The following is a 21877-nucleotide window of genomic DNA, read 5'->3' on the forward strand; positions in this document are numbered from 1 at the left end:
TTCACCCGAGGACTTTCGTCTACAGTCGGCTTCGTTAGGCTTACCACCCGAACACACCCATTTTCTAGGCAGAGGCTGTGAATAATACTTTTTTGGACCCCTCTTCCCGACAGTTAAAGGCCCCGAAGCTTCTGCACATGTGCAGGATTCTGTACTTTACAGTCTCTGATCTACTCGTAGAGAACCTCCCTTCACATTTCTACTGTCAATCGGGATTTATAATTAAAGTATTACCAGTGAAACGTCCATGCAGTACCTGCATACCAACCATTTTATCGGTTTCATGGGGACATGCATTTTTAGATCTTCTTGAGTTAGTGTTGTTTCGAAGTAGCCTACATTGTTTTATGTTAAAACTGTAGCATAACCTAGCTGTGCTTAGTTAAAACTAAAAGCACATATTTTACCTAGTGGCGCGCTGTTGAGTTGGAGAAAAATGCAACCATAATCTCATAAGAAATTAGGTGGTGTTTGTCTTACAGTAACATTATGGTATTATATATGATTATGTAGAATACTATAATTGTGTCTTTGCAGACATTGTTTCAGCTTTGATCTAACTTTATCTAAACGAGCACCATTCGCCAGAGTAGCCTGTTCTTTAAGAGTAGAGCCGAGACTGTGTAGATAATTCCGCAAATGCGCAGAAGCTTCGGGACCTTTAGCTGTTGCAACGAGGGGGGCAGAAAAGTTGGATCCGCAGCCACTCCGTATCAACCTCTCCACTGAGCGGGTGACTAGAAGGTGAAAAACATTTCTAAACGGGGGGTTTCATAGTGTCACATCAAACCCAAACCACAGGTGTCTGAGGGTCTGATGGTAATTACCAGGATGTCAGGCAGCTATTTCCACCCAGGTGGGTGGCTGGTTGCTTTGCATGCTGCTTACTGCAGTAAGGCCAGAGGAAGGAGCCCTTCATTATGTACGTCAAATGACAGCCTGCTGGCTGGGGGCACATTCCACTAGACTACACAGGTGTGCATGGAATTCATGACAACATCGGTGGAGCTCAACAGTGTAAAGAGGCTCCCTCCCTCGACTCGTCTCCCTTGTTGCCTTTTCACCCATCCTGTGTTCTCAGACCTTTGCAGATGAAGAGGACATAAATCATGTTCATACTATTAATATGCCCCAGATAGACAGCCTACCTTTGCACTCTAAAAATCTAATTTCTCACTTCCCTGTCATTATACTACTTTTTTTGTTGTACCACACAGAGCAATGCTATTCCCACAATAACATATTCCATATCTTACCAACACACTGAAGAACGAACTAAATGATTCATTTTTCACTTTTTTCCCCAAATAATTCTCATTTATTAATTTAAATAACTTAAAATGGACACAAAAATACCCACCCGTTAAGTTTCGCACAATGACTGTTTCCCAGGCACCTTTTCCCACCTAAGTAAAAGACAACAGTTGAGTGTTTCCCTGGGAAATGTAGGCGCCAACATGCATTTAGAACTGAGGGAGAAAACATGCCCAGGAAACGCAGCCAGATGAGCGCATCGAGTGGGGAGTTCCTTTTTACCAAATCTGTTGAGGCTTCCCTGTTGAGAAATACATTGTTTTTCCAAATATGGCCCATATGGGAACAGGATAGGCGCTGGATAGTGCATATGACCGGAGCAGGTATTTGATCCATACAAATCAAAATATTTGGCAAATTAGTACTAAAGACCAGATGTGCAGCTATGACCATTAAAAAAAAGATCCATAATTATATATGGGATATAATGAATAATCCATGATATGCACAATCCTGCACCCTAACCTACTCCTGTATGGCCAATAATCTACTTCTCCATACACGCACCAAGACGTCTGAATATAGGCATGTCACTTTAAAACCACTCTTGCAAATACTGGACAATGAAAGAACAAACAAAACAATGACAGTTATGTAAAAACGTAGAAACAGAAGTCATACAGGGGGAGAAACGTGTACAAAAAAAGGGGTGAAATACATTTTTAAAAGTAATAATCAGACCAAATGTTGCTCCCTTCGTGTCCCTCTCATTTCAATCACTACTAGACAAACATTTTCTAGGAAAACTGCTCATTGTTGCTTCCTCATTTGACCACCCAATGAATGACCATCATCGTGTTTTGTTACACTATGAACCAAAAAAGTAGAATAATCTTCTAATAAGTCCTCCACCCTTACTCCCTTCCTGCTATTCAAGCACGACAACCTGATTTCGTATAAGGTAACTAAACTCAGACATGACAAAACATCTTAGCAGTTTCCCAACACGAGGCTAGCTGGGCAGTACACAGTACCATTTCAGCATCAGGAGCCATGTCAAGAAAGGGGGGGGGGGGGCAATTTGGGGATAGAAAGAGGCATTTTCTGTTCCTGCAAAATATCTAAGACATTTTGTTTAGTGAACACTGAACAGAAAGAAGCATAATTTCAGATAGGGGAGATGAGTCAGACTGAAGCCAAAACAATCTTGAGCAGGGTTGCTACTGTTTGCTACTGCATGACATACACACACAATCACTAGTGCTGTGTGTGAAACACAATAAAACCATTCTTAGATCATGATAGTTCTCTCCATGGTTCCTTACTAACACACAGCGGTAAATCCATTTGAATCAATCACTTTTTGACAACATCCCTTTTGTTTTAAACAAAACTTTCCATACATGTTGGCCCACGGAAAAAGTGGTCAGAAGGTGACTTTTTGGACCTGAATGCCAAAACATTTTGCATACCCCACCTTACCATGAGACATCCATGTCACATTTTTTTGAATATTTTTAAAAAATAAAAAAATACTTATTACAAAACATTTTTTTTCCCCCAATAAATTATTAAGAAGTCCGACAACCCTGTTTGCAAGCTTTAAAATTTTATCAAATCTCAACCGATTATCTTTTCCAGTGATGAAGACATGGATGTCATTGTATGGTGCGGGTATGCAAAAGGAGTCAAATATGAGCACGTATCTCTTGCATGTTTTGGCATTCAGGTCAAAAAAGTCACTTTCTGAGCACTTCTACAATGGGCAAATATGAATGGAAGGTTTCATTAAAATCAAAATGGGGTGCAGTCAAAAAGTGATTGAATGCAAATGGATTTATCCACAGGAGATTGGGAGGAGAATATATGGCAATAAGGAATGAACAGGGATACAAGATGCAATGAGTACAAAAGGGACAGTACTGAGTCAGGGGGATAGAAAGAGTCAGGGAGAGTGGAACAAAAAAGCAGTCTGCTCACTTCAATATTTATATATACACACACACACACACACACACACACACACACACACACTGAGAAGTCTCCTAGCAGCATTAGAGTCGCCTCAACGCTCGCTTTTTATCCGTTTTCTTCTTCCCTACAACATTACTATTGCTGCTACTACTGCTTCCATTGGCTCCGTTACCCAGAGCTGCAGAAGGGGCAACCCCTGGCCCAATCGCCCTCTTGGTAGGGTCCCCTGCGTGTTTTTTGGGCTGGGGGCCATCGGCGGGGTCCTGAGGCACCCCCGACGTCCCTCCGTGCCCCCCCATGGCATGGATCTCAGTGAGGAGGCGAGCACGGGACGCATACTCTGTATAGTCCTCTAGGAGCAGACGCCCTGCCTCCTCGTTGAGAGCCGACTCAGGGTTGGGATGGATCATAAGGCACTTGATAGTCTGAAGGGAGAGAGAGAACACCAGTGAGTCATCAGGGTATATTTCAAGGTTTTCCTTGAACCAAGCAGAGATGACTATACAAAATGTTAATATGAAATGCACTAGATACAATATTTTCTTTCACCCATTGCTATTTTGGATTATTAAGAACCACCAATAGAGATGTTTAAATGTCTCTTACCAGTAATACATGTCTGAGTCCCAGCTCTGCCCTCCAGTCCCTCTTCAGGACGTTGACACAGATCTCTCCCTTGTGGCCCACATTTGGGTGGAAGATCTTGGTTAGGAAGTAGCCCTTCGGAGGTGCAGCAGGGAAGTCCTTCCCCAAAACCAGGCGCATTCGGAAAACACCCCCGGCAAACGGGGTTCCTTCTATTGAAGCACAATAAATAAACCACGTCAAGCAGGGGTTGACATTAACAGTTGCCCAGGGCAGGTAAACTGAACAGTGGGGAAGGTGGAATCTGCTTTGTGGCTGGCCGAACGGACATGTGAAATTTTGTCCTGAAGAGTAGCGTTCCTTCAAGTGTGACGACCCTCCCACTCTGTCTGCCGTATTCTCTCTTTGCTCTTGTTTCCTTATTAGGATGCCGGTGGGCGGAGTTGGGAGGGTCGTCAGCTACATGGGAAACACCTTGGCCGGGTGTGTCCCAGCATAAATGGAACTCTTCCACAGTCATTGAGGAGACTCTCTCCAGGCAGATACTTTGATTTTGGTTGTGATATTTTTGTGGCCTTTTTTGGGTTGTTTGCTTTGGCACTTATCAACACTTTTCTATATTACATTTATGCAAGCAAACACTCACTTACACTACTGATTACTGATTACACACCCCATTGTTATTTCAGTTAGTTACTTTAATTAATAAATATATACTTTGAGTACTCCTTGTCTCCACGTGTCTCCCTTTTGTTACGAACTTGAGCCGGTTCGTGACAAGTGGGGGCTCGTCTGGGATTTTGAACTGGTTGTGTTTGGGAGAACGTGGAGTTAATGTTCAATGCTGTAGGGTTTTTCTTTGTAAATTTTGTTAGTTTGTTTGAGTTTGATAGGCCAGGATTGGTTGCCTTTGGGTTTTGTACTGCGTTGGAGAGAGTACATTGGTTAGTTTCCAGTCCCTGCCCAGCCTGGAAACTCTTGCTCTACTCGCTGTTGGGACATCGGTCTGAGGTGAGTACAATCGGCTGTGTACCTCAGTGGGAGATTGGGTAGGGTAGTGACATTTGCTACCCGGAGCTATAGCTTTTTCCCCTGATAGGCTTAGTGACGTGTTTTGTTTGGGATACGTTGGGCATGGTTAAATGTTTGTTATTTTTGTGTGGTGTCAGTGGACTGAGCAGTTGTCTCGGGGGCACATCCGTGGCTTGGGGAAATCTACCAGCGTGCTGGGGGTTTAATTCCTTGCCAGCGGGCTACAGTGCGTAATTACCCACCGCGAATCTGCACGAAGACTAGGGTTGAGTTATTGTAGGTTGGGGAAGCTCCATATCCCAGCTCTCTTCTGTGGTGCTCGGTGTGATTGTCATTTCTCTTGTGTCTGGTGTGCTCAGCAGAGGGGTTGAGCAAGATTATTATGATCTATATATATATATTTTTTTTCTTGATTATGGCGTCTAATGTAGATGAGTTCATTCGCTTTCCATCAGAAGAACTGTTAGAATTATGTACTAAAGAACAGCTGTTGAAGGTTGCTGAACACTACAAGGTTGAAATTAGTGATAAACGCCTAAAAAAATTCTATTAGGTTAATATTGAAGGCCAATTTGATGGAGAGTGGTATTCTGGATGTTACCACTGGGGCAGCCTCTGCTGAGGACACGTTGTCTCCCGATATGTTACAATGACCGCTCCATCGGTTAGTCATGGTGGTCTTCTTTTTGAACAGCAGAAAGAACTGCTTCTGTTACAGCTAGAGCATGAACAAGCTAAAATGGAGCATGATCGTGTAAAATATGAAAGGGAATTGGAATTTAAACAGGATATGGAGCGTGCTAAAATCAAGCTGCAACAAGAGCGACTAGAGTTGGTTAGGGAAGGAAAGCTCTCAGGGGAGAGTTTGCTCTGGGAAGGTGACCCAGAGTTACCTAGGGGTCGTTCCTCTTTTGGTCGTAATCCAGAGACATTTGATGTTGTAGGGAATTTACGGTTGTTGCCCCAGTTTAATGAAAAGGACCCGGAGACATTCTTTTTCGTTGTTTGAGCGTGTTGCTGACGCTAGGAGTTGGCCTGATTCTGATCGCACTTTGATGTTGCAGTGTGTGCTGACTGGTAAAGCGCAAGAAGCATATTCAGCTCTTAGCGTAGCAGACAGTGTTAGTTATGAGAAGGTTAAAACGGCTGTGTTACAGAGTTACGAATTGGTCCCTGAGGCTTACCGCCAACGATTTAGAACTTTAAAAGGGATGATCAGCAGACTCATGTTGAGTTTGCGCGAATATTATCTTCACAGTTCAATCGCTGGTGTTCTGCCTCTGCAGTTATGACTTTCCAAGGGCTGTGTGATCTGATTATGTTAGAACAATTTAAGGACACAATCCCTGATCGTATAGCGACGTACATTAACGAACGAAAAATAAAGACTGTTGCTGAAGCTGCGGTTTTGGCAGATGAATATGTGTTGACTCACAAAAATGTTTTTGCAGAACCCCGTATTCGGAGTGAGTGGGGGCGTTCGCAGAGATTTGGGCCTCGCTCGCCGAGATACTTCGGTTCCCGGGCAGAGTTTCATTCAAATAGGGTTGAGCCTGATACCCGTGGTAAAACTGACGTTGGTCAAGAGTGTCACTACTGTCAAGAATTAGGTCATTGGAAAAATGAATGTCCGATTCTTAGGTCTAGGGGTAAATTCAGTACAGGTGCTTATGGTAAATCGAGGCCTGCAGCGTTAGCCGCGCCTGTTCCACATCAGTTCACTCATGACGCATTGTCTCATGCCCGGAGTCAGGTGAAGGGTTATATTGATCCCGACTATTTACCTTTCGTTACGGAGGGTTTTGTGTCTATGGTAGGAAGTAAGAACCTAGTGCCAGTAAAGATCCTAAGAGACACAGGTGCCTCTGAATCATTTGTGTTGGAATCTGTGTTACCCTTCTCTGCGGAGACTGATTCGGGGAATAGTGTTCTAATTAGGGGAATAGGTTTGAACCCTCTGTCAGTTCCATTGCATAAACTGATGTTGGATTGTGGACTGGTGAAAGGTGAGGTTGTTGTGGGGGTGCGTCCTTCATTGCCTATTGAGGGTATTGACGTGATCCTTGGAAATAACTTGGCTGGGGAGCGTGTGTGGCCTATCATGTCTCCATCTTTAGTGGTTTCCACTAAGCCGTCAATTGTAGGGATTCCTGATGAGAGTGCGCAGAATTTCCCAGAGGTGTTTTCTGCGTGTGCAGTGACGCGTTCTATGATACAGGACGACCTGGTCACGGAGCTGGCTAACGAGAATACCATAAAGAAGTCTGTTACTGTTTTCCCTGTTATCCCGTTATCTGTATCCCGCTCCGATTTAATCGAGGCGCAACGGACTGACCCTACATTAGAAGAGTTGCGGGACCAAATTGTGTCTGTGGAACAGTTGGGAGATGTCGCACAGGGCTATTTTCTCCAAGAGGAGGTCCTGATGAGAAAGTGGATGTCTCATGGTAGTTGTTTTCTGGGGAGGCGATTAGTCAGGTTGTGGTACCAGTTAAGCTTCGTGAGTTGGTGCTGACAACTTCTCACAACGACGTTGCTGGGCATATGGGTGTGAGAAAAACCTACAATCGCATATTACGACATTTTTTTGGCCAAGATTAAAGAGGGATGTTTCTGATTTCATCAAAACTTGTCACACCTGTCAATTAACTGGTAAACCTAATCAAGCTATTAAGCCGGTACCACTGTTCCCTATTCCTGTACTCAGTAAACCTTTTGAGTATCTGATTATTGACTGTGTTGGTCCTCTGCCTCGTTCCAGAAAGGGTAGTAATTATTTGTTGACGGTGATGTGTCAGACCACTAGGTTTCCTGCTGCCTATCCTCTCCGGTCTATCACGACTAAGTCTGTGTTAAAGGCTTTGACTCAGTTTTTCTCACTGTTTGGAATCCCTAAGGTCATTCAAAGTGATCAAGGATCTAATTTCACCTCTAATCTCTTTGTACCAAACTCACTAAAAGTGGCAGTGATAAAGCCTCTCTTGAAAAAGCCAAACCTTGACCCGGAAAATATAAAAAACTATCGGCCTATATCGAATCTTCCATTCCTCTCAAAAATTTTAGAAAAAGCTGTTGCGCAGCAACTCACTGCCTTTCTGAAGACAAACAATGTATACGAAATGCTTCAGTCTGGTTTTAGACCCCATCATAGCACTGAGACTGCACTTGTGAAGGTGGTAAATGACCTTTTAATGGCGTCAGACCGAGGCTCTGCATCTGTCCTCGTGCTACTAGACCTTAGTGCTGCCTTTGACACCATCGATCACCACATTCTTTTGGAGAGACTGGAAACCCAAATTGGTCTACACGGACAAGTTCTGGCCTGGTTTAGATCCTACCTGTCGGAAAGATATCAGTTTGTCTCTGTGAATGGTCTGTCCTCCGACAAATCAACTGTACATTTCGGTGTTCCTCAAGGTTCCGTTTTAGGACCACTATTGTTTTCACTATATATTTTACCTCTTGGGGATGTTATTCGAAACATAATGTTAACTTTCACTGCTATGCGGATGACACACAGCTGTACATTTCAATGAAGCATGGTGAAGCCCCAAAATTGCCCTCGCTAGAAGCCTGTGTTTCAGACATAAGGAAGTGGATGGCTGAAAACTTTTTACTTTTAAACTCGGACAAAACAGAGATGCTTGTTCTAGGTCCCAAGAAACAAAGAGATCTTCTGTTAAATCTGACAATTAATCTTGATGGTTGTAAAGTCGTCTCAAATAAAACTGTGAAGGACCTAGGCGTTACTCTTGACCCTGATCTCTCTTTTGACCGAACATATCAAGACTGTTTCAAGGACAGCTTTTTCCATCTACGTAACATTGCAAAAATCAGAAATTTTCTGTCCAAAAATGATGCAGAAAAATTGATCCATGCATTTGTTACTTCTAGATTGGACTACTGCAATGCTCTATTTTCCGGCTACCCGGATAAAGCACTAAATAAACTTCAGTTAGTGCTAAATACGGCTGCTAGAATCCTGACTAGAACCAAGAAATTTGATCATATTACTCCAGTGCTAGCTTCCCTACACTGGCTTCCTGTTAAGGCAAGGGGCTGATTTCAAGGTTTTACTGTTAACCTATAAAGCGTTACATGGGCTTGCTCCTACCTATCTTTCCGAGTTGGTCCTGCCGTACATACCAATACGTACGCTACGGTCACAAGACGCAGGCCTCCTAATTGTCCCTAGAATTTCTAAGCAAACAGCGGGAGGCAGGGCTTTCTCCTATAGATCTCCATTTTTATGGAACAGTCTGCCTACCCATGTGAGAGACGCAGACTCGGTCTCAACCTTTAAGTCTTTACTGAAGACTTATCTCTTCAGTAGGTCATATGATTGAGTGTAGTCTGGCCCAGGAGTGTGAAGGTGAACGGAAAGGCTGGAGCAACGAACAGCCCTTGCTGTCTCTGCCAGGCCGGTTCCCCTCTCCACTGGGGTTCTCTGCCTCTAACCCTGTTGCAGGGGCTGAGTCACTGGCTTGCTGGTGCTCTTTCATGCCGTCCCTGGGAGGGGGTGCGTCACTTGAGTGGGTTGAGTTACTGACGTGATCTTCCTGTCTGGGTTGGCGCCCCCTTGGTTTGTGCTGTGGTGGAGACCTCTGTGGGCTATACTCGGCCTTGTCTCAGGATTGTAAGTTGGTGGTTGGGGATATCCCTCTAGTGGTGCGGGGCTGTGCTTTGGCGGAGTGGGTGGGGTTATATCCTTCCTGTTTGGCCCTGTCCGGTGGTTTCTTCGGATGGGGCCACAGTGTCTCCGGACCGCTCCTGTCTCAGCCTCCAGTATTTATGCTGCAGTAGTTTATGTGTCGGGGGGCTGGGGTTAGTTGGTTATACCTGGAGTACTTCTCTGTCTTATCCAGTGTCCTGTGTGAATTTAAGTATGCTCTCTCTAATTCTCTCGTTCTCTCTTTCTCTCTGAGAACCTGAGCCCTAGGACCATACGTCAGGACTACCGGGCATGATGACACCTTGCTGTCCCCAGTCCGCCTGGCCTTGCTGCTATTCCAGTTTCAACTGTTCTGCCGTCGGCTACGAAACCCCTACCTGTCCCAGACCTGCTGTTTTCAACTCTAAATGATCGGCTATGAAAAGCCAACTGAGAGACCTGAGCCCTAGGACCATACGTCGGGACTACCGGCCGTGGTGACTCCTTGCTGTCCCCAGTCCGCCTGGCCTTGCTGCTATTCCAGTTTAAACTGTTCTGCCTGCGGTTATGGAACCCCTACCTGTCCCAGACCTGCTGTTTTAAACTCTAATGATCGGCATGAAAAGCCAACTGAGATTTATTCCTGATTATTATTTGACCATGCTTGTCACTTATGAACATTTTTGAACATCATGGCATGGTTCTGTTATAATCTCCACCCGGCACAGCCAGAAGAGGACTGGCCACCCTCATAGCCTGGTTCCTCTCTAGGTTTCTTCCTAGGTTTTGCCTTTCTAGGGAGTTTTTCCTAGCCACCGTGCTTCTACACCTGCATTACTAGCTGTTTGGGGTTTTAGGCTGGGTTTCTGTACAGCACTTCGAGATATTAGCTGATGTAAGAAGGGCTATATAAAATAAAATTGATTGATTGATTGACAGGTTCTCCAACAACTCCATATTAAACACAACTTGTCTAGCGCTTATCATGCCCAAAGTCAAGGAGCACTGGAACGTTTCCATCAAACGCTTAAGTCTTTGTTGAGATCTTATTGTACTGAGATGGATAAGGATTGGGAGGAGGGGTTGCCTTGGTTACTGTTAGCTGCTAGGGAGGTTTCACAGGAGAGCACAGGTTTTAGCCCAAATGACCTAGTGTTTGGACATAAGGTGCGTGGGCTTTTATCTGTTCTCCAGGATGACTGGAAGTCTCCCGAGCCTCCTCAGTCCCTGTTATCATATGTGTGTGATTTTCGGCGACGCTTGTATGCCGCTGGTGAAATGGCTAAAGAGAAGCTATCATCTTCACAGGACAGGATGAAGAGCATATATGATCGGCGAGCTGAGCCTCGTCACTTTAGTCCAGGTGATCAGGTTCTGGCTCTGCTGCCAATTGTTGGTTCTCCTTTTCAAGCCAAGTTTCAAGGTCCATATACAGTGGTGCGCCAGTACACTGAGCAAAATTATCTAGTTGCCACTCCAGAACGGAGGAAAGCACACCAACTGTGCCATATAAATTTGTTAAAACCCTATTATGCACGTTCCTCTGAGACTGAACAGGGGAGTCTACAGAGGACGGTAAGGCTGTTCTTTTGGCTGATACTGTTTATTCCCTGGATTCTGGTCATGCTAGGTCTGTGCAGGAGCAGGAAGATGTTTCTGGTCCCGACGATTGCATACTGCAGGGTAGATTGAAGAATTCAGAGACACTGGAGATTTTAGATAGTCTTCTTACTCATCTACCTGTTGATGGGCGGAAAGAGATGGTGGGTCTGATTCGGAGATTTCCAGGGTTGTTTTCTGATACACCAACACGTACAAACTTAATAGAACATGATATTGACATTGGAGATGCTGACCCCATTCGTCAACGGTTCTATAGAGTTTCTTCAGAGAAACTGTGTTGTCTGGATGCTGAGGTCAGGTACATGCTGGAGAGTAAAATAGCAGAGCCTTCTTTCTCCAGTTGGGCTTCTCCCTGTATCTTGGTCAGTAAATCGGATGGAACAAACAGATTTTGTACGGACTACCGTAAGGTAAACGATGTCACTAAGCCGGATTCATTTCCTCTTCCTCGGATGGAGGACTGCGTTGATCAAGTCGGCGCAGCTAAGTTTGTGAGCAAATTTGACCTGTTAAAGGGCTATTGGCAGGTGCCACTGACGAGTAGGGCACGTGAAATCTCTGCCTTTATTACACCTTTTGGTCTGTACTCGTATTCGGTTTCGGGCTGCGTAATGCGCCTGCAACTTTTCAGCGACTTATGAACAGGGTTGTCTCTGGTCTGGCCGGGTGCGCTGTTTATCTGGACGATGTAGTGATATATGCAGATACTTGGGAGGAACATCTGTCCCGTATTCAAGCCTTGTTCGAACGTCTGGCTGCGGGTCGTCTCACGATAAATTTGGCTAAATGTGAGTTTGCTCAGGCGACTGTTACATACCTTGGAAAGGTGGTTGGGCAGGGTGAAGTGCGTCCTGTTCGGGCTAAAGTGGTAGCTATTGATGCTTTTCCACTACCAACTACTAAAAAGGAACTGATGCGTTTCTTGGGAATGATTGGGTATTATCGTGGTTTTTGTAGGAACTTCTCTACTGTGGTCGCTCCCTTGACAGATTTGCTGAAAGCTAAGGCTGTGTACGTATGGTCTTCTCATTGTCAACAGGCTTTCGAAGATGCAAAGAGGTTGCTTACTTCAACTCCGGTACTGGCTGCTCCTCGTGTGGATTTGTCATTTACCTTGCAGGTGGATGCTAGTCATGTGGGGGCGGGTGCAGTGTTGCTGCAAGCAGATCTTTCCTGTTTGTCCCCTCCTAGTCTTGTGTTTTTCTTTCCTCTTAAAGGTTGCTTCCTGTGTAAAGGTTGCTGAGGTCTGGAGAGGAGGATGATGGGTGGGGCAAGTGGAGGGGTGAACATGTACAAATTGTCGGTTTGGGACGCAGGGGCTGGTACGTTGGTCCGGGGTCCTTGTTGGTCCCCGGTCTTATGGGGGGGGGTGTGACGACCCTCCCACTCTGTCTGCCGTATTCTCTCTTTGCTCTTGTTTCCTTATTAGGATGCCGGTGGGCGGAGTTGGGAGGGTCGTCAGCTACATGGGAAACACCTTGGCCGGGTGTGTCCCAGCATAAATGGAACTCTTCCACAGTCATTGAGGAGACTCTCTCCAGGCAGATACTTTGATTTTGGTTGTGATATTTTTGTGGCCTTTTTTGGGTTGTTTGCTTTGGCACTTATCAACACTTTTCTATATTACATTTATGCAAGCAAACACTCACTTACACTACTGATTACTGATTACACACCCCATTGTTATTTCAGTTAGTTACTTTAATTAATAAATATATACTTTGAGTACTCCTTGTCTCCACGTGTCTCCCTTTTGTTACGAACTTGAGCCGGTTCGTGACACAAGTCAACTCTAGTGTTCCATTTGTTCATGTGCATAAGCGACTCACAAAAAAAAAAAAATCAAAGCCAAGTGATCACACAGTTCTCCCTACATTCTCTTACCTCCGTTATGTGTCTCACTCAATTTAGATCCGACCGCTCCCGCCACACAAACGCATTGGGCACCCAAGCTCCCATTAGAACTATAGAACTTACTGCCTATAAAAATTGATCAAACTGATAGCATACACAAACAAAACCGTAGACAAGCTACATTCCTCGCCAAAGCACGACAGATTTATCACATATTCAAAATGGACTGGTTGATTAAAGTAGGGAAATATGTGTTCCAACTACGAGCTGCAGTTTTGGAAAAATAAATGCATCTAGTCTATTTTGCGAATTGCTAGTGTGTCATTTAGAATAGGTTACAGATGGAAATATGCAACAAAAACATTGTTTTGATGAAGGCAAACAGCATATTCATTAGTCTACTTTGTTTCATGTTTAACAAAAGCCTGACCGCCATGTTTAAAAAAAGCCTGACCGCCATGTTTAACAAAAGCCTGACCGCCAAGTTTACACTCACAAATCAAGAACAGGGCAAAAGAAAAACAGCCACCAAATGCAGTTATCAAATAGTTAAAAAGGGAAGAATTTTAGCTTTCTAATAGTGTCAACTGAATGTCTCAACTCCCAATAATAAGCAAATTACACCCTGTTAAAACAGGAGTAGGCTAAACATGCAGTGATATTGATGAGAAAGATGCACCTGTTTCAGTAGCAAAAGTCAGGGCTCAAATGGCGCTTGCAGTACTTCATTTAACAAATTACCTTGCAACTCAAGTAGGCCTAAGTGTTTTCCAGTTTAGCCAGTGAAGATAGGCCTAAACATTCGATTTAGTTGTCCATTGTGCCAACTGTCTCTAGTTGTGTGCTAGTTAGCCAATGTCTAACCTGAATTAGCCACGAAATCTCTAGTTTGAAAGCGACCTTTCTGGAAGCTGTGCTGCACCATTTACCCTACATTTTACCCCACGTGGGCCAGCCCCTAGCAATTAGTTTCAGCCAATGAGCTTCAGCTCCTCACCATTTGAGTGACAGCTAGCAACAAGATACACACAGCAGAGCGAGAGATATGACATGGTGCACATATCTGCACGTGACAGTATGCAATTTCGAAGTACCACTTTTGGCTGCTGAGCGCTACTTTCAGAACTACTGGCTAAAAAGTACACAAAAGTACCGGAGACTAGGAGTGGGCGATATACCGGTTTGATAGTAAAAACCGGTATTGTGCCGCGCCATGATATGGATTTAGCAATATCATGGATACCGCGATTTATTCAGAATTCATAAATTCGAATTTTGCATCAATATTTTTTTGTTCCAAATTTCAACTGAGTGATAGTACTAAGTAGCTACATCTTTTTTTTTTTTTTTTTTATCCAACCTTTCTTGGTTCTTACGAATAAAAGAATGTATGTTAATATGTTGACCTATTTTTATGAGCGCACGTCGCATGCACTTGTTGCACGCATGTAGTGCTAGCAACAAAGAAGTGTGCAGGCAGCTGCAGTTAGGAGGCAGGTTAACTATTGGGGGAAAACTTTACAATCCAGGATGAGCGAAAACACAGAAATTGATGTTGCTCAAGAGCAGGAGGATAAATTGGTTAAGAAGAAAGGGGGCACCTCTGTTGTTTGGAACTGGTTTGGCTTTAAAATCTCCGACCCGACCAAAACACTACCCTATGCAAGTTGTGTCGTCGTGTTGTCTTAGCAAAAGGTGGAAACACGACCAACCTGTTCAATCACTTAAAAAACATACATGTCCGTGAGTATGAACAATGCACCAGAATGCGTGAGACAGTAAGCCCAGGAGCTCGCCCGAAGACAAGCCAGACTCGCACTCAACAATCAATTATATCATCATTTGCTGCCGGTACTTGCTATGAGAAGACGAGCAAAAAATGGATAGACATCACAGCTGCGATTACAAATCACATAGCGAAGGACATGGTACCGATTCAAACTGTGGAGAAAGAGGGGTTCAGAAAGTTGATTCAAACTCTGGACCCAAGATATGAGATCCCGAGCCGCAAATATTTTAGCCAAAAATGCCTGCCACAGCTTTACACAGAATGCTGGGACAGAGTTTACAGTGAGATAAATAACATTCCATTCTTCTCCACTACTGCCGATCTATGGTCAAGTCGTACCACAGAACCTTATATAAGCCTCACAATCCATTACATAGACGGTGACTGGAAACTGAAAAGTAAGTGCCTACAGACGTCTTATTTCCCAGACGACCACACCGGGAAATAATTGCAGGTGGGCTGAGGGACATACTGTCGTCCTGGGGATTAAAAGAGTCGCGTCAAGTTTGTATGACGACCGACAGCGGATCGAACATGATCAAGGCATTGCAGCTGAACAAGTGGGCAAACCTTGGATGTTTCGGACACAGGCTGCACAATGCTATTGGTAAGTTTCAGGACTGTAGCCTAGGCCTACCCTGTATGATGCTTATTATTAAGAAAAATACAGCTCACATCAGCCATGTACCGTAGGCTAAATCTAAGCACATCAGATTTGTAAAATGTGTAACAGTTGAATGTAAATGCCGTAAATCCTCAAACAAAGATTAAAAGTTATATTGTATTGTGATTTCTATATAAAAATGCATTATTATTAATTATTATTGTATTGTGATTCGATTATTTTTCACCCTATTATTTTGATTTCTTATTCCCAATTTCCAGAGAGGAGTGTCCAAAACGCTCCCGGGCCACAGGGGTGTGCGATTTCCCGGGCCACAGGGGTTTGCAAAAAGGTGGTTAGCACGTTCTCATACAGCTGGAAAAAGCAGAAGGCCCTGATGACAGCACAGAATGAACTAAGCCTGCCCCTGCACAAGCTCATCACAGAATCTCCGACAAGGTGGGGATCTCGTCTGAAAATGATGGAAAGAGTCCTGGAGCAGGAAAAGGCCATTACACAGGTCCTGGCAGGGGACAAAAGACACGGCACCTTGTACCTACCTGGCAAGACATCCAGGTCTTGGAATCAGTCACAGCAGCACTGAAGCCACTCCAGGACTTTACAGATGCCCTGTCAGGAGAAGCGTATGTGAGCGTGTCCTATTTGAAGCCTGTCATCAATCTGTTAAATGCAGAGGTTCTAAATCTGAGCAAGGACGATACAGAACTGACCAAAGAGATCAAGATCAAGGTTCTTGATTACTTGAATAACAAGTACACTGACCCTGCAACAGATGAGCTGCTCTCCATGGCTACCTTTCTAGATCCAAGGTTCAAGACCAGGTACATGTCCGCTGAGAAACTGGAGGACATTAAGGTATTTATTCATTTGTTCTTGTTTTATTGCTTCAAATGTAAAGCACTTTGGGCTGCATTTTATGTATGAAAGGTGCTATACAAATAAAGTTTAATTATTTTCATTTTTTAAGGTGAGAGCTGCCTCAGAGACCGAAGCCCTCCTGGTGGAGAACACAGCCCTGGGAAAATCGTCTCTTGCAGAGGATCACACTGACAGGGAGAAAGAAGCTTCCACTGCTCATCAATCAGGCAAGAAGCCCAAGAAGAGCCTTGGGAGCTTCTTTAAGCAGACCAGCAGTGCACCTGCCTCATGTTCAGAGAGGCAGATCATTGAGCAAGAGCTGAATAGCTACATTCTGGCAACGGCAGCAGACAGCGAGTCTGATCCTTTGGAGTGGTGGCGATTTCACGGATCTAATTTTCCACGTGTGAGTTGTCTGGCAAAGAAATACTTATGCATCCCTGCCACAAGTGCCCCCTCTGAGAGGGCATTCAGCACTGGGGGCAATGTGGTGACATGTCACAGGGCAGCACTAAAGCCAGAAACAGTCAACATGCTGGTATTCCTGGCACGGAACTTGTGAAGAAAGTTCTAGTGAAGATTTGTTGATATTGTTGATAATTGATGGTTGAGGCTTGAAAGGTTTAGTTTCAAACGGTTAGTTTTTACATATCTACGGACCGTAGCCAAAACAAACACACGTATTTGAATTTGTAATTACCTTATTTTCTTTATCTCCTGTTATTTTTTATTTAATTTTACTTAATATCTAATTTATATATATATATATATATATATATAGGCCTACCTACCTCATGTTTACGGAATGCATGTTTGCACAATACAAATAAAAACTTTTCAGGTCCATACGGTCCAATGCCTCACTCTTTCTGGTTATATAAGGTTCAAATACATATTTTTCCTTAACTAATATAATTTAACCAAGAAGGGATATTAAAATGTGATTCATATTTTTTTACGTCATATATCGTGATATCATATCGATATCGTCTGGACAGTGGAAAATATCGTGATATGAATTTTAGCTCATATCGCCCACCCCTACCGGAGACCCTCTTAAATTTCATGCCTCTATGGAGTATTTTACATCTGTGATCATTACTTCATACTTATAACTTTAACACACACTTTAACCCTTTTCATCAGAAGTCTGTCAGAGTAAAGGCGTCTGCATGCTTCCCAGCCGAAACAGCTCGGAAAAGTTTGTACATATATTAAGACAATATTTTGTGACTTTTTTTGTTAGTGATTGGCCAACAGTAGGGATTCTTCAGTAAATTCTGTTGTCATTCAACGAGAGACGACTCGTTTTCATTTTAACATTTTCATTGAGAAATACTGCACCAAACATCTTAAGTTAGATGTAAAATTGCGTGACTAAGATCTCCTTGGCAAAAACATCAAAATTAATGACAGAGTTATCTTAGATTAATTCTGACTATTTTGAGGACTGGCTACAGCGTCTCAAAATGGACAAACAGTACTATTTCCGCTTTTTACTTGTTTTTCAAGCGAGTGAGCACACTCGGTTGTTTCAAACAATGTTAAAATGAAAGGTACTTGAAATTTTAACAATTTGTGCGTGTAACAGACCATTTTTGTTTTTTGGGCAAGTGACCATGACCTTTGGGCAAGTAAAACATTACCTGTACTTGCCCGATGGGCAAGTGCCTTTGGTTAAGCATGTTCTACACTACAACTTCCCTAGGCAGACAAAACATTTCCCATGACAGAGGTATGAGTTACCTGGTCCCTCGATGGCTGTATGGAGTTCTGTGATGTCTTCTTCGCTGGGGTAGATCTTGATGCCCTCAGGGGGATCTGCAGCTAGTGCAGACACCTCTTTGTACACCAGACGCAGAACCTGGGGCGGCAAGTTCTCTACATTGGAGTTCTAGACGTGTGGGGTGGGGGGGGGAGAGAGAAACAGACATTACTATTCTGTCCTACTACCAACAGAAAGGTGCAAATATGGTAAATACTATGGAAATGGCACCTACACATCCCATGACCCCAAACACATTAATAACAAGAACATCTCGGTAGAGGGAATATTTCAGTAAAGCTGTCACCAAAAAGGATGGCTCAGAATCAATGTAGCTAGCTACTGTCTGATAAGCCGGGTAGCCGAGCAGTGACTAGTGTGGGCAGAGTGCAGCTCCTTAGTCACATAAAATCAATTTTAATAAAAAACTACTGATTTCAGCACCCAAAGAATAGCCCACAATTACACACGACATTTTTCTACGTAATTGCGGGCTATTCTTTGGATGCTGAAATTAGTAGTTTTTTTATTTTTAAAAACGTCATTGTATGTGACCAAGGAGCTCCAGTCTGCCCACACCAGCCGCTGCTCAACTCTATCGTAAATCGTGGAGTTTAGTCGGCTACAGGCCAGGTAGTGATTCACGATAATATCATCATGAGTGCAGTGGATAAGCTATCTGTCACACAACTGACAACTGCGATTTCAACCAATGTCAGGCCGTTTATTCATTGAGAAATGTACAAACCTGTCAAAGTTAGGATATTTTATTAGCATTTTCTAGCCATACAAAACGGACATCAAGTTAGCCATTCTTTCTTTGTCAAATAAAGCTAGGTTGTAGCTACCTAGCTAGCTAATTAACAGCCGAAAGCTAGCTAACGGTAGCATTGCTGGCTAAAATTACTGACTAACTCACATCATTGTCAAGTCAAATATCTACTGTACCATTAAATCGCCCAATCGTGTGACAGATTAATGTAGTTCTTATTACAACTCAATTTAGCTAAAAAATATAAGAACGGAAGTATGATATATAGCTAGCTAACGTAACGTAAGGTAGCTAGCTGGCAAACCAAATCATCATCGGTTGGCTAACTAACGTTAGCTAGCTAACTTGTATAGCTAGCTACATACGCCAACTTTGGGGTATGCTAACGTTATGATAGTTAGTTACTTTGCTGACAATCGTGAAGAAGTTAATCAGTTAGTTATGTTGGTCAGTTTGCCATTTCAAATGTGTTCGGGAGAAGTGTCAACTGTCTGAACTACCCTGCAAAAGACAATCGTAGCTAACGTTATATCAGCTAACTCTAGCTAGCTAACGTTATATCAGCTAACTCTAGCTAGTTAACGTTAGCAAGCAAACAACCAACTAACGTTAGTTACCCAACTTCACCAGCTAGCTAAGGTAGGTCTCGGCTAAGTAACGTTACTATAGTTAGCTAGCTAACTAGTTAGTTAACGTTAGCTAAACAGCTGGCAAACAATTGACTTGCTAGGTTAGTTAGCTAAATAACCAATGATTGTATCCATTTATGAAAGTGTTTGTAAACAAATATGACTTACCATGTCTTCAGAAAAATAATAGTATTCAGGTGACTGGGGCTAGCTAGCTCTCAGTGATCCTCGTCGAAATAGTAACGGTAGCTAGCAACTAATAAATGTTTGCAGCTTATGTTTGATTGACGAGAAAGTGGTCCACGACACCTCAAATTAGTGAATAGATGCAGTTATTAACGACTATTTAGATCTCGACTGGCCAAGCAAGCGATCAAGTTATGCTAACGCGTTATCCAGCTGCAGCTTGCTAGCTGAAATGCTTCTCCTCAAAAGTTCCGATACACTTATAGCAAGTAAACTCCAGTTCGTTATTTTGCTAAAAACAGCCTGCTTGTTGGGGGTAAATAACGTATGCAGTGAAGGGACGCGAGCTACTGGAATAAAGTGTTTTTAGCTAAAGTTATGCGGTGGCCAAGTGCTAGAGTAGCTAGCTAGCTACTATTTTCGTTGACACGGAACAAAACTACGATCTCCCAAATGAAGTTGTGTTGTCTTGACCAATCGGCATTTTAGCCATACAACACGTGTACAAACAACGTAACCGACATGACCAATCACATATCGTAGGTGCTCTGTCGTCATCATACTTGGCATTTCCACCAGCCATCCAAAGCCGAGAATGTCAAAAATGCTTCCAAGCCATAGGTGCGTTTGAAAAACTCATACCCACCCAGAGGGTGGCCTTCATCTTGACAGACAGCCGCACACGATATAAACTTTTTTTAAACTTCAATTTAAACTAACCCCAGTGAACCTAATCCTACCATACAATATATCTCTATAGACGGCGGTGTCGGTGTCAGAGGAGGGCCCAAAAAATTGTCAAAGAGTGTTCTCTCTGCTGCCGCAAGCGGTACAAATCAAATCAATGCACCAAGTCTGGAACCAACAAGACCCTGAACAGCTTCTACCCCCGAACCATAATACTTCTAAACAAGACTGCTAAATAGCTAATCAAATGGCAACCCGGACTACCTGCATTTACCCTTTTTTGCACGCCACACACGCACTTTCATACTCACCACATATGCTGCTGCTACTGTCTATTATCTATCCTGTTGCCTATTCACTTTACGCCCACCTATATGTACAATACATACAGTGAGGGAAAAAAGTATTTGATCCCCTGCTGATTTTGTATGTTTGCCCACTGACAAAGAAATGATCAGTCTATAATTTTAATGGTAGGTTTATTTGAACAGTGAGAGACAGAATAACAACAAAAAAATCCAGAAAAACACATGTAAAAAATGTTATAAATTGATTTGCATTTTAATGAGGGAAATAAGTATTTGACCCCCTCTCAATCAAAAAGATTTCTGGCTCCCAGGTGTCTTTTATACAGGTAACGAGCTGAGATTAGGAGCACACTCTTAAATGGAGTGCTCCTAATCTCAGCTTGTTACCTGTATAAAAGACACCTGTCCACAGAAGCAATCAATCAATCAGATTCCAAACTCTCCACCATGGCCAACAATAAAGAGCTCTCCAAGGATGTCAGGGACAAGATTGTAGACCGACACAAGGCTGGAATGGGCTACAAGACCATCGCCAAGCCGCTTGGTGAGAAGGTGACAACAGTTTGTGCGATTATTCGCAAATGGAAGAAACACAAAATAACTGTCAATCTCCATCGGCCTGGGGCTCCATGCAACATCTCACCTCGTGGAGTTGCAATGATCATGAGAACAGTGAGGAATCAGCCCAGAACTACACGGGAGGATCTTGTCAATGATCTCAAGGCAGCTGGGACCATAGTCACCAAGAAAACAATTGGTAACACACTACGCCGTGAAGGACTGAAATCCTGCAGCGCCCGCAAGGTCCCCCTGCTCAACAAAGCACATATACAGGGCCGTCTGAAGTTTGCCAATGAACATCTGAATGATTCAGAGGAGAACTGGGTGAAAGTGTTGTGGTCAGATGAGACCAAAATCGAGCTCTTTGGCATCAACTCAACTCGCCGTGTTTGGAGGAGGAGGAATGCTGCCTATGACCCCAAGAACACCATCCCCACCGTCAAACATGGAGGTGGAAACATTATGCTTTGGGGGTGTTTTTCTGCTAAGGGGACAGGACAACTTCACTGCATCAAAGGGACGATGGACGGAGCCATGTACCGTCAAATCTTGGTTGAGAACCTCCTTCCCTCAGCCAGGGCATTGAAAATGGATCGTGGATGGGTATTCCAGCATGACAATGACCCAAAACACACGGCCAAGGCAACAAAGGAGTGGCTCAAGAAGAAGCACATTAAGGTCCTGGAGTGGCCTAGCCAGTCTCCAGACCTTAATCCCATAGAAA

The 21877-nt window shown here is 43.5% G+C and overlaps 1 protein-coding gene across 1 annotated transcript; it reads right to left on the reverse strand.

The window, feature by feature from the left end:
* Nucleotides 1-1287: 1287 nt before the first annotated feature.
* LOC121556475 (ubiquitin-conjugating enzyme E2 S) lies at nt 1288-20055 on the reverse strand. The gene is made up of 4 exons (XM_041870360.2): nt 19580-20055; nt 17992-18139; nt 3835-4025; nt 1288-3653 (listed from the first exon to the last, which is right to left on the reverse strand). Exons 1-4 carry the CDS (start codon nt 19580-19582, stop codon nt 3309-3311), a joined length of 687 nt encoding a protein of 228 aa, XP_041726294.1. The 5' UTR covers nt 19583-20055; the 3' UTR covers nt 1288-3308.
* Nucleotides 20056-21877: the final 1822 nt, after the last annotated feature.

This window comes from Coregonus clupeaformis, unplaced genomic scaffold (assembly GCF_020615455.1).
Source record: "Coregonus clupeaformis isolate EN_2021a unplaced genomic scaffold, ASM2061545v1 scaf0125, whole genome shotgun sequence".
Taxonomy (NCBI): Eukaryota; Metazoa; Chordata; class Actinopteri; order Salmoniformes; family Salmonidae; genus Coregonus; species Coregonus clupeaformis.